The sequence below is a fragment of the Macaca nemestrina genome, chromosome 17, assembly GCF_043159975.1.
Source record: "Macaca nemestrina isolate mMacNem1 chromosome 17, mMacNem.hap1, whole genome shotgun sequence".
Classification (NCBI taxonomy): Eukaryota; Metazoa; Chordata; class Mammalia; order Primates; family Cercopithecidae; genus Macaca; species Macaca nemestrina.
The window spans coordinates 39,007,101-39,020,284 of record NC_092141.1 but is presented as its reverse complement, the minus strand read 5'-3'; the positions used below and the strand labels follow the sequence as shown (position 1 = coordinate 39,020,284).

The 13,184-nt window shown below is 57.2% G+C and overlaps 1 protein-coding gene across 1 annotated transcript; it reads left to right on the top strand.

Moving 5' to 3' along the window:
* The first annotated feature begins 872 nt into the window (after positions 1–872).
* On the top strand, positions 873–11,569 carry LOC139359540 (TBC1 domain family member 3B-like). The gene is made up of 16 exons (XM_071082659.1): positions 873–970; positions 1,961–2,114; positions 2,392–2,464; positions 2,627–2,709; positions 4,000–4,039; positions 4,528–4,608; positions 5,059–5,166; positions 5,496–5,605; positions 6,854–6,902; positions 7,428–7,548; positions 8,226–8,320; positions 8,717–8,782; positions 9,253–9,352; positions 9,711–9,863; positions 10,843–11,205; positions 11,392–11,569. The coding sequence occupies exons 2-16, from the start codon at positions 2,065–2,067 to the stop codon at positions 11,526–11,528; spliced, it is 1,629 nt and encodes a 542-aa protein (XP_070938760.1). The 5' UTR covers positions 873–970; positions 1,961–2,064; the 3' UTR covers positions 11,529–11,569.
* Positions 11,570–13,184: the final 1,615 nt, after the last annotated feature.

The window sequence follows — 13,184 nt, the reverse complement described above, 5'->3', positions numbered from 1 at the left end:
ATGCAGATGCTACATAAATGGTTGGGATACTGTATTCTTTAGGGAATGATGACAAGAACAAAGTCTGCACATGTTCAGTAGAGACATAACCATGCAATTTATTTTCTGAATATTTTCCATCTGCTGTTGCTGAATCCACAGATGCAGAGCTCCCAGATATGAGGGCCAAGTGTGCTTTGAGAGTAGGGTGGGTGAGGTTGCTAATGAGTACAGGGGAGCAGCTGTCGATCAGAGGTCCCTGCATTGAGGCATCTGGACGCCCTATCTTGGGACTTGAGACTCCGTTTGAATGGCACAGGCAGACTGAGTCCAGGTCAAAGTTCACCCCTTGAAGCTTCATTTTATCCCAAGCTCTTTCTGGACCCTGGAATTTGGCATCCCCTAGGCCCTGGCAGGAAGGACAGATGAACCAGATTTTAGATAACATGTCTGGAATAGAGTGAGGCCCTACTGTGTGCCTGGCACTTTCCCCACAGGATCCTCTAGCTAGAACATTCAAGGGTCATGGTGAGAAATACCCAGTTAAAATATCAGAAATTTAAAAAAAAGATACCATTAGAGACACGAAAATACAGTGATGAGGAACTGGGTGCACACATGAGTGGGGAAGCCAGGCCTGGCCAGAGAAGGCACACCCACGTGCACAGATGTGTTTACCCATGTACAGGTGTGCACGCATGCACACAAACACATTGCAGGCAGGCATGTGGCCGCCTCAGGCAGCGGAGGACCCTGACTCTGGGCCCTGCTGACCCGGGCAAGGCACCACTGTGATGCGTGCCATGACCTCAGAATGTCACTGGTGCTTAGCACCAATCCGCTCTCATGCCTGCCTCTGTGTTCTACGGCAGTTACCCACGCACAGTGGTATCAGCTACACACGCACGGTGGTATCTGGGACCAGTTTTGTGGACTCAAAGGTTTTCTACCTGAGAGGCATAACGCAGGCCAACTGATTCATCGGAATCAGGTGAGTGCGACCTGCTGTCTTCCCTCCAGGCTGACTTGGGGACAGTGGCTATGCTGTGGGTGGTGTTGGCCTCTGGGCAGCTACCGAGGAGGGTCATCCCTGAGCACTCACCGGGCGCCCGTTCTACACTGCCAGTGTAGACGATTGGCTCTTTCGTCCTCATGGTGGCTTCATAGAGTGAGTGCTGTTCCCTAGTGTACCCATTCGACAGGTGAGATGTCTGGGGTCAGAGAGGCGGTTACCGGCCTGGGAATCCAGACAGGACCCTGGGTTTTGCTCTCAGCCCTGCCGTACGCTGTGCTGGAATTCAGGCCTGAACCCTGTGACCTCCCTGCCCTAGATCCCAAGTCTTCCCAGGTTTCCCATCCTGATGGGGCAGAGCCTGGCCCTGGCAGAGCCACTGGGATAGATCCACTGTGGGGGGGAATAGGAGGGTCCTCAGAACACCTCTGTGCCCTAAGCTGGGTCCTGATGGTGGCTGTGGGCCTCACTGAACACACATGGTCCCTTGTCCTGGGGAACCTTCTGTCCTTGGGTAGCTGTGGAAAATGAAGGAGCCCTGGAGGGCTGGCTGGGGGGAGACTATCTTCTCTTCTGTTCAAAGGGGTCCGGGCACTGGGGTTCTCTCCACATATTTCTTGCTCTGTCTGGTCCTTTCGAGGCCTCGCCCTCCTTTTGCCCCAAGTGTTCCCAGGAGGGATGGTCCATCCAGGTGTTCTCTGGGGCCAAGGACCCACTGTCCTTCCTCAGCGACCTGGGAAAATGAAGCCCCCTCCTGTAGGGACAGCTCAGAATGGTGGAGTCCAGTCCCTCCCCGAGTGAGGGTTTCCACTAGCACAATAGATCATTTTCATCCCCCAAACCGAACACCCTCCTGCTCAACTGGCATTATTCCTAAAGTGGCTTCACTGTTCAGACTCAACAGCCACGGGAGCCAAAGTGATGAGTGGAGAAGAACAGAGCAGTCAGGAGAGATCTTGTTCCCTGTAGGAAACTGGACATCTCTGTGGTCCTGAGCATCCCAGGAGGCCGATTGTACAGAGACCTCTGGTCGCTGACCCCAGTCTCCCTCCATATCCCTGGAATAGCCCATCATGGGCCCTTCACCCTTGGCAGGTGGACACTATTCAACCTGCTGGGGCAGGTGTGCCCCCATTTCATGGCATTTGGGGATGATGGGACTCTCTGTCGAGGTCGCACTGTCCTCAAGTCCTTGGGATGATGCCCACCCCTGCTTGGGACTGGAGACTGCAGAGACTCATGCATGTGTGGGACACTAGGTCTGGCGCCTTTTTACCTGGGGGCGGTGGTGGAATGGGGGTTACGCAGCCAACCAGCATCTGGGAGCCTGGCGGGAACGGTTCAGGTGTTCTCCGAAGTTCTCAAGTACAATGTAACTTTTAGATGATTTTGTCTCACAGGATGGTAATCGTAGAGGATGCAGATAGTTTGTGGGCACAGGAGCGAGAGAATATCATCATGAACTATGAGAAGGTACAGGTCGGTCTGCTCCTTGGAGGGAGGCCTCTTCCAGTGCGCCCTGGTCAAAGGGTCCTGGGCTCCCTAGGAGCACAGAGTGGGCACGGGTGGCCACTACCCCCAGGCCCTTGCACCCTTTGCCTTGGACCCCTCACCAAGCCTCCCTCTGGGTTACAGGGACACCGAGCCGGGCTGCCAGAGGACATGGGGCCTGAGCCTGTTGGAATCTACAACAACATTGATCGCTTTGGGATTGTGCAGTGAGTCCTCTGTGCTCCCCTCACCCCTGAAGCACCTTTCTCAGCTCAGGGATGGGTTTGCTTTCAGAAAGGCCTTTCTGAGGCAGGACTGCCTCGCCGGGTCAGGCCAACCTCCTTTCCAGGGTCAGAACTCCTCCCTGACTCCCCTGCAGGTCCAGCCCGAGGTTGCTGTTAGGCCAGAGGGGCGGGGCCCATCTAGGGAGCGAGTGGGAATGGAGACTGGCCTAGGTCAGGCCCCTGGACTCTCAGCAGTTCTGTCCCCAAGTTAGCACAAGAGAAGCGGGGTAGCCTGAGGGTCTGGCCATGTCTACTTGGAAACAACGCCAGTGAAATCCAAGGGTTGTGGCTACAGGGTGAGGGGACGCCTGGCCCAGCCTCAGGGCTGTTGTCCAGCAGGTCTCTGAGGGCCCACCTGCCCCTGTCCTCCCTCATTTCCCTAGAGCTACAGCCCTCACTGTCCCCATGGGGAAGGGGGAAAGGTATGGGAACGATGGGAGCGGTGGCCCTAGGAGAATGGGGGAGAAGATGGGCAGGGCCCCGTTCTGGGTATTTCATGGTGAGGCCAGGGAGGCAGCAGGGCTTGTGGCTAGAGACCCTAGGTCTGGTGCTGGGAAAGGACCTGGGGCCATGTAAGAGGAGCCCAGCCAGGAGTCCATCCCTTAGGGTTCATAGGATGGAGGGACAGAGGATCCCGGGGGAGGTAGGGTGGCAGGGAGCTGATGAGCCGTGCCACTTCTGAAAGGCAAGGTGTGTGGGTCAGGTGCAGGGAGAGGCAGGTGGAAACTGGGAGTCAGAACCTGCAAGGGCCTTGGGGCTGTTAAGTGGGATGGGGCCCTGGTACACCAGGAGTACACCGGGAAGGTCTCAGGGCAGGCTCCCTTGACCCTGGTGGTGTGATGTGGTCACTCCCTGAGGGACTCCTGTCAGGGCCCAGTCGCCCACCCTGGGCAGCCCCCATCCCACCTCAGGCCTGACCTTTCTCAGCTCCAGCAGAAAGCACCCCCTCCAGTCCAGGACGGGCAGCCCCATTGTGCAGCCTGACCACCCCCCACACCAGGGGCCCCAGTAACCCCGGCCAGGCTGGCCCCGCACTCCCTCTTCTCCCAGGTCCTGCCCCTCCTGGGAGTCAGCCCCACAGGAAGGCCCTTGTCCTCCCTTCCCTGTGTCTTTTCCTGGACTGAGCGCTGAGCTGGATAGGGACAGAGCCTGTCCTTTCTGGGGGTTGGGTCCCAGTCTCGGGGAGCTCCAGGCCCTGTGCAGGTCCTCAGTTCTGCCTGGGTTGTCTTACAGTGAGACAGAGCTGCCTCCTGCCACTGCTCAGGAGGCGAAGGTAAGAGCCTGATGCATGGGGAGGGGGCTGGTCCAGGGATGTGGGGACTGGGCGGGTGGTCGGTGAGGCAGAGGAGGCAGCTGGCCGGGGCAGTGGCGGGTGAGGGCAACACGATGTCCCTGGGAGGGGCAGCACTCCCTGCTGGAACTGACCCCAGGTTGCTGTAACTTTGGCAGCTTGATAAGATTCCAAAGTGAGAACCACAGTTGTGGCTTGGGGGTGGCTGCCCGCCTGTGTCAGGACCCCACGTAGAGGCTGGGACCTGACCTAAGACTGGTGTGTCTGTGGCCTGAGGATGGCACGTCCCGGGGTCCCAAAGCCAGCCCACTGGCGCTCATTTGCTCAAAGGCTCTCAACCCTTAGGGTCTGCCCTTCCCTGGCTCTCTCCAGCTGGGTCCACCAGGGATCCAGAGCCCAAGATCCAGCATCCACGGGCGGCTCTGGGAAGCCTGGCAGCTCCGCTAACTCCAACATTCCCCATTTGACAGCAAATGCGGCGGGAGATAACACGAAAGAGCAAGTGGATGGAAATGCTGGGACAATGGGAGACATATAAGAACAGTGAAAAGGTAATGTGTGGAGGGAGAGGCCCCGGGAACCACTCTGCAGAGACAGGGGACGGGCACCCATGGCTGTGGCCTGGCACCGTCAGCCTCTCAGAGGGCGGGTGGCACACTGTCCTCACCCAGAGGACTGCAGGCCTGGTCGGTGATTTGCCTGCCTATTCGTGCAAGCGTCACCTTGCCGGGAGGGAATCTGAATCTAGGGCTGGGACCACCCGGAGCTCAAGGCTAGGGATGCCCTGGTGACCCAAAGGAAGGAGAATGTTCAGATCAGAGTCCCAACTCTGAGTGTCTATCCACTCTTTCAGTCCTGGGAAGGGAGACTGTCTCCCAGCTTAATGTCACCTCTAACGAGGAATCATGGGGCCAAAACCAACCATTTCCAGAATCCTCGGGCTCTGGTCCTCACTGGGGTCGCCCCGTGGCCTGTGACACCAGGTTGTTTTCTGCCCACAGCTGAGAGATCGAGTATATAAGGGCATTCCCATGAACATCCGGGGCCAAGTGTGGTCAGTCCTGCTGAACATACAGGAAGTCAAGTCGAAAAACCCCAGAACATACAAGGTACACTCAGCCGGAGCACGACAAACAGGACAGGCCGTGTCAGGGGCTCAGGTCTCCAGCTGGAGGGAGCATCAAGCCCAGGCTGGGGGGTGGGTAGGATGGTCAGATGCACATCCTGGGCACGGACGGTGACATAGTCGCCACAGACAAACTTGGCTCTGGTGACCCTCCCCGGCTTCAGTAACAAGCCAAAAAGCAGCTTTGTGCAGAAGGAAACCTTCCTGCTTTCCTTCCTTCCCGGAGTGCTGACTGTGGGCTGACTGCCATTTGGGGTTGGGAGTCTTCCATCCGTTCTGAGGCTGCTTCCTCCTCTTGGCCCTGCCCTACAGGTCATGAAGGAGAAGGGCAAGAGGTCATCTGAACACATCCACCAGATCGATGTGGACATGAGCAGGACATTAAGGACTCACATCTTCTTCAGGGATCGATACGGAACCAAGTAAGCCTATGGGAGCCACAGGGTCTCAACAGAGATGGAGTGAACGAAAGGGATGGGGGCTTCCCCGGAGAAGAGGCCAGGGTCACCCAGGAGGGATGACAGAGCTGCCAAGACCTCCCCTGACCCAGGGAGCAGCCGGCACCATGAACTGAGCACCTGGTTCCAAGCCCTGGGCCAGACTGGAACATGTGGGGCCAGAACCCAGGAGGATCCTGAGGAGACAAAAGGCAGCAAACAAAATCATGCACAATGGTGAAAGGTGCTCTCCCGGACCCACGGGGACCCATGGTAGGACTCACGGGAGGGTGGCAGGATGGAGGGCCCATGAGCCTCTCCAGGCAACACTGACAGCACCAAATGCTGGGGCAATTAGGGGTCCTGGAAACTGTCATCCTGGTCTGCTGGGAACAGGACATGGCACAGCCACTTTGCCAGCCAGTTTGGCAGTGACTCACAAAGCTCAATGGACTTGAACCACGTGTCCCCAAAGTATCACAAATATTGAACCCACTGATTTGAAAACTGATGTCCACATGAAACCTGCATGCCACGTCCGCTGCTTGATTCATCGTCACTCACACAAGGAGCCTTCGGGGACAGTCTTCAACATGGGAAGGGGGAGAGCAAGGCTGGTCCTCCCTTCAAACGGAAGACCCAGTGAGAAAAGGGAATGAGCCAGTGATGCCCGCACGAACGCGGGTGGATCCTAGATGCATTTTGCTGAGGGAAAGAAGCCAGACCCAATAAGCTACCACGTAGGATTCCCATTCCTGGGCCATTCTGGAAAAGGCCAAACCATAGGGATTGAGAAGCAGTCTGGGTGGCCGGAGGCTGAGGGATCAGGGAGAGGCTGGGTGCATAGGGGCCACCCTGGAGACTTGGAAGATGAAGGAGTCACTTCAGGAGGGGCTGGAGCGGTCGCCAGGAGACTCTGCCCATTGGTTTACAACCGTGGAGGAACTGTACACCCAAAGGCTGAACTGGCGTGTGTGCAAACTGAAAATAAATAAAGAAAATCATTCAGAGTGAAAAGGATCAGGCAAGTCACTGTACAACTGGGCTATCTGCATGTCACAGATGTGGATTTTCCTGAAACATTTCCTCAAAGTCAAAGGCCCTGAAGAGCTCACTGCTTATCTGGTGAATCATCTGAACCTAAAGTGGGATTTGTTGTTAGGCTTTGTAGACAAAGTGAAACTTACGGCATCTGCACAAAACAAACAAAAGCCTCATTTCTCTGTTTCCTAGGCAGCGGGAACTATTCTACATCCTCCTGGCATATTCGGAGTATAACCCGGTGAGTATTCCCGGCAGTGACGTTCCCGGGCAGTATTTCCCTGTTCACAGGAGTGGGTGTCTGGTGGGGGTGTCGCTGCTTCTTTTAAAATTAGTATTTGTGAGCCACCAGGATATAGGAGGTAGGACTCCGGCTCACTGCTGGCATAAACCTCCAAGCAAGGGGGTGGTCTCAAGGGGTCAAGCTGAGACACAAAGGAGTCGGGGCCTGGACTCCTGGTGTCACCTGGGTCTGACCACCACTTCTCAGAACAAGAAATGATGCCCTCCTCTTGGGGCTGCCCCAAAGCCCAGGAGCTTGGCAGGGTCGCATGCGGGATGGTGCCATCAGGAGACAGTTTGGACAAGGTGCTGAAGTGCCTGATGGACTTGGCTCTTGTCATGAAATGAATTTGCATCCTGAGGAAGCCTCTTCATCAGAGGAAGCCTCCCCAGTCACCTCTGCCCTCTCCAATGACATGAGTCCTCCCAGGTGACCTTAGTCCTCCCAGGTGATATCCTTTCACGGTGACTCTGGCTCTTGCAGGAGGTGGGCTACTGCAGGGACCTGAGCCACATCGCGGCCTTGTTCCTCCTGTATCTGCCTGAGGAGGATGCATTCTGGGCACTGGTGCAGCTGCTGGCCAGGGAGAGGCACTCCCTGCAGGGTAGGTGAACAGGTGCCCAAGGGACCTCATGCAGTCAGACCCAGGGATGGCCACCCTGGCCAGATGATCTCAGCTTTCAGCCAAGGCACCTTCCTTGGCCAGCTCCTTGGGAGTCTTTAGGATGTCTCTGCTGAGGGTCCCACAGGGGTCCGCGGCTGACCCCAAAGCCCAAGTCAGACGCCTTTCATCCCCATCAGCGGAGGGCATCTCATCCTCCCCGTGGCCACCCTCTGTGTCCTGCTGCCACGCCCTCTGGATCTGATTGTGTAGCTGACTCTCCAATCCCTGAGAATCCTGCTGCCCTTGGTGCCCATGAATGGGCCGACCAATCCCAGGTGGCAGCATCTCCCCAACCCGTGTCCCCTGGCCTGAACTCACTTCCAGGAGACGACCAAGAGCCCAGCACCCACCCTGCTCTGGCTGCCGTGTGGTGGCCTCAAGTCATGTTTGCCCTTTTTGCACCCTGGTCCAGGAGGCGTCCAGGGGAACCTCCAGCCAGGCTCCAGGGGATGTTCCTGCCCCACGTCCCCAGAGCAAAGGCTGCATGGTGGGTCACCAGATGGGAGGGTGAAAGGCCTAGAGGTTTGGGGGCCTCTCCAGCTGCCCAGCTCTTCCTGCTGATGGCTCCACATCTTGGGGGAAGGCTCTGATTTCTTGATGGGCTGGGGGCTTCTCAGGATTCCACAGCCCAAATGGCGGGACAGTCCAGGGCCTCCAAGACCATCAGGAGCATGTGGTCCCCACGTCACAACACAAGACCAGGTGGCATCTGGTGAGTTTATGGCGTCTGGCGAGCAAGCTTGGGCTCTTCCCCAGAGACTCTGCCTCCCGTGGAGCTGGAGGAACGGGGACTGGAGCCCCTGGTGGGGCTGGTGACTGGATGAGTCCAGCCAGGGCCTGACCTGGGACGTCGGGTTCTCCATGGGCTGGGAGTTGGATTCCTTTCCTGCCCTGGAGGAGACAGAGGCACAGGGATGGGGGCCCAGCTCCCGCAGAGCAGGGCAAAGGGCAGTGTGTCCACCGGGAGTGTGGGAAGGGGCCGGTGTTGTGGGGAGCCCTGGACACCGCCCAGTGTTCTGCACTAGGGGAAGGGTCTTCAGAGGCCCTGGAAGAGGGAGGTTTTTAGGGCAGCCCAGGGGGCCCTGAGCACCTCTGTTCCTCCCATCAGGACAAGGAAGGTCTTTGCGTGCAGGATTCCTCCTTAGGCTGGCTTCTCCAGACGTTGAATGACGGGGTAAGAAGGCACAGGGAGACCCTGGCTCAGGGACCCTCCTTGCCCTGCAGTGCCCTGCTTCCCCAGCCTGGGGGTCTGGCTCAGCCACAGCCCACAGGAGGCTCCGCCCACAGGGGGGGCCTCACAGGACACCCAAACCAAACCCTCTGCCCAAGAGGGGTCATCCCAGGGCAATGACTGGAGCTCAGGACCAGCCTTATAGGCAGACTGGGCCAAGACCTGACTTGGGAGGGATCAGGGAAGCCTCAAGCCCTGGGCAAGCCCCTCTCTCCAGGAGCCACACTCCCAGTCCAATGAGTGCCCCCCATGAGGAGCTGCAAGACCTTGTCTGACCCAGCGCCCTGGAGGGCTCAGGAAACCCTCATGGGGAAGGTCACTGACTCTGGGGACTGAAGCCCCAGTGGGCTCAGTTCGAGCCACCAGCCCCAGCCTGGAAGGGCTACAGTCTCCCACACCTGCTATCCCCACAGATCTCTCTTGGGCTCACCCTGCGCCTGTGGGACGTGTATTTGCTGGAAGGAGAACAGGTGTTGATGCCGATGACAAGCATTGCCTTTAAAGTTCAGAGGAGTAAGTCTACATGTGCCCAGTTGGGCCTGGGGAGCCCTGGGGTCAGACGCTGACTTACCCGAGGGCAACTTCCTCACACTGTCCTCATGATCCTCTGTTCTGGCCCAGAGGGAGGTCTGGCCAGGTGGGCTGGGCAAGGCACAGTGACACCGAGCCCGTCCCCCACATGACCCAGATGAATGTCGTGAGCACTTCCCTACCCAATTCCCCCAGCCACGGTCTCCTGTGCACATCCAAACCCCTGGGGTGGCCACAAAAGATTCCCGCATCGCCTAGTGGGAGACTGAAGTGGCCACGGGGTATCAGCTGTGCCCCCTCCCAGGGAACTCTCCTGACCTGATGTCCACCCTGTCCCTAGAGCGCCTCATGAAGACATCCAGGTCTGGCCTGTGGGCACGGTTTCGGAACCTGTTCTTCCATACCTGGGAGTTCGATGATGACTCTGTGCTCAAGCATCTTAGGGCCTCTACGAAGAAACTAACAAGGAAGCAAGGGGACCTGCCACCCCCAGGTGAGCTCCAGTGCCATGTCCCCCCCCCATGTCACCCTCTGGGGCAGTCAATAATAGGGGAGTGCCCGAGACCCGCAACCCTACTACCTGGGCCTTCCTCTTCACCTTTTCTTCCTCCTCTTCCTCCTGGACTCTAAGAAAGTACAGGAGGCCCACCGGTCCTCACGGCAGGCGCTCAGTGCGTGTGTACTGGATGTGATGTGCCCGCAGGAGGGCGATGTGGGCAAGACCTTCCAACAAGCCGCCTCCCACATTCCACAGTGTCTCTGTCTCCCCATCACAAGGCCATCAAGGGCACTAAAGAAGCCAGACCCATTTGTGGGAAACCCTGCCCCTCCCTGCAAGCACCCACCACCTCAGAGAGCAGCAGAGGCCCCTCACTCCTGCACGCTCCTCCAAGGTTTCCAGGACAACAAGCCTTGAGCCAGGGAGACAAGGGAATCGGGTGTCCCTGACCCCAGAGCATTCAGGGAGAGGGCACAGGCTGCACCCCAGGCGAGAGCCAGAGCCAAGAATTCAGCCAGATGTGGGAACGGTCAGTCCTGGCATGGACTGGGCAGCCCAGGAAGGCAGAGGGTGACCCACATCCAGGTCCAATCACCCACTGTGGAGATGGGTCCCCATGTGAGGTGACAAGGGGCTGGGTGACATCCAAGTCCCCTCCCACCTGAGTTCTCACTGGGGGCTGTATCCCTGGCCCAACAGCCCTGGGACGAGGGTGTGTGGTAGGAATCCCCCAGCCAGTCCGAACCCTGGGGGCAGTCCTAGGAGCTACCTGTCATGCCCTGATAGCTTCCCCATGCCAGGCAGCACACACCCCTCCCTCTGGGATCAGCAGACTACAGGCATGTCCTGAGTGTCAGACCCCGGGGCCACACAGAGATCCTGAGGACTCCAGAGACCCAGGCAGGTGGGGCCTGGCCGGGAAAGGCCTACATGGGCTCAGTGGAGACGCTGACCACGTCTGTTTTTCTTTCAGCCAAACCCGAGCAAGGGTCCTCGGCACCGAGGCCTGTGCTGACTTCAAGTGGCAGAATGACCCTCTGCAAGGGGGACAGGCAGACCCCTCCAGGCCCACCAGCCCGGTTCCAGCGGCCCATTTGGTTAGTTTCCCCACCATGGGCACCTCGTTCTTCCACATCTTGTCCTGGTGTGGCTGTCCGGGAAGACACCTACCCTGTGGGCACTCAGGATGTGCCCAGCCCGGTCCCGGCTCAGGGAAGACCTCAGGGTTCCTGGAGATTCCTGGAGTGGAACTCGATGCCCCGGCTCCCGACGGACCTGGATGTAGGGGGCCCTTGGTTCCCCCATTATGATTTCGAACAGAGCTGCTGGGTCCGTGTCCCTTCTGAATGTGTCCTGGACAGCCCCGGGACTGTGGGACAGGGCCAGCTCGAGAAGCCCGCGGGGACCCTGACACCAGGCCCTGCCCAGGCCCATCAGGACTGAGGGAGGCCAGGAGATATCCCACTACAACAGGGCACCCCGTCTACGGACAAGAGACTTGCACCCAATTTCTACAATGGCACCGTATCCCAGGAAGACCAGCTGGCCACCTGCTGGCAGGCGGAACACCCTGCGGAGGGGGTGAGATTGGCTTTCACCGCACTGAGCCACAATGTGGACATGGACTTCCAGCCAGCCCTGCACTGCACCCAGCACTGATTCCAACCAGGACGGCTCCTTTACAGCTAGTGACAAGCAGCAGCGCGCTCCCACCTCAGGGCCTTGCCTCTGTCACCTCTACTTGGAAAATTCTCATTTCCCTCCAGGGTTCTAGAAGCATCTGGGGCAGGGCTCATGGCTGGATAACTTCCCAAGACTTAACAACCCAAGCAAACTTCACGTCCTCGTTTTATTTTTTGTTAAACTTATGAAAATTGATTAAGAAAGTGTGCAGCTCGAAAGACCTTCACAGATGGAACACACCAGCCCCCAGATCACAAAGCCAACCATGCCCAGCCCCTCCCAGCACCCCCAGCCGTGTGACCAGCTTTCTGAATTCCCACAACACCGTGTGCCTGCCTTTGTGTTTTCAACTCATAGATGATTAACCCCCTTCATGTTTTAAAATAAATGTTTTCTGTTGAAATTAGTTTAGATATAAAAGATTGAAAAGGCACTACAGTGGCCTCCTACACCTTCCATCCAACTGCCCCTAATAATGACGTTTTGCAGTTCCATGGCACATAACAAATTTAGACTGGGTGTGGTGGCTCACACCTGTAATCCCAGCAATTTGAGAGGTCGAGGCAGGACGTTCAGGTTCACTTGAGTCTAGAAGTCTGGGACCAGCCTGGGAAACACAGGTGGACCCTGTCTCTAGAGAAAAGACAAAGAAATTAGCCTGGCATGGTGGCGGGTGCCTATGGTCCCACTTAGGAGGCTGAGGCAGGATTGCTGGAGCCCATGAGTTCCAGAAAGCAGTGAGCCATGACTGCACCACTGCACTCCAGCCTGGGTGACCGAGTCAGACTTCCCCTCTTAAAAAAATTAGCAATTTAACGTGGGTACAATCCTATTAACTAAATAATAATGTGAACTATTATCTAAGGTTATTAAGGCTGGAATTATCCTATTTTTGCCTAACTTCTCGTACCTGTCCCTAGATCCCACTTCGGACTCGCCCTCTGCCTTCAGCTCATGTCACCTCAGCTTCCTCCAGATGGTTCAGCAAACACACACCTGGGCTGAATGGTAGAGCTGATTGCTCGTACACAAGGGGAGACCTGTGGGCAGGGGTTTTCAAACTTATACAGCAAATGAGTTTTCCATGGTGTTCTGGAGAGCACCCTTTGAGAAACACTTTGACAGTGAATCCAGGCCCCAGTATCCATCAGCTGATGTAGTGAATTTTGTGGAAGCTCAGTGAACACCTGCTCTGCAGGGTGCATGTGAAAGGGGAGAGGATGAGTAAGCTGCAGATAAAGAAGACAGGACACAGGGGGTCTGTCGAAGCTCTATCCCCTGCCTTCAGCACTCACGGATCAAATCCAACTCTTAGGGAATGGTGGCCACATGCTGGGCCAGCTCCAGGCTCTGAGGATCTGAGAGTGAGTGATGCAGAGCCAGGCCTTGCCCTCGGGGAACTCTCCAGCGTACACCTCCCTCTACCCTCCCAGCGCCCTGCAAAGCAGGCGTCAATGTCATTGTTAATGCACAGAGGAGGAACCTGACTGTTAGACAGGTTCCTGGGTTTTCCAGGGTTGCACGGCTTCTGGGAGACAGGTGTGACCCTGAGGACAGGGCACAGGCCAGTGTAATGCCAGGTTGGAATGAGCTGTGATCTGTACCATGTAGAGGCCTAGGCCAAGGTGGGAG

Coding starts and splice junctions, on each gene's coding strand:
- LOC139359540 (XM_071082659.1), top strand. CDS start 2,065: ATGGGCCCTTCACCCTTGGCAGGTGGACACTATTCAACCTGCTGGGGC. Junction 7,549..8,225: donor GGAGAGGCACTCCCTGCAGG/GTAGGTGAACAG, acceptor GGGGCTTCTCAG/GATTCCACAGCCCAAATGGC. Junction 9,353..9,710: donor TGCCTTTAAAGTTCAGAGGA/GTAAGTCTACAT, acceptor CCCTGTCCCTAG/AGCGCCTCATGAAGACATCC.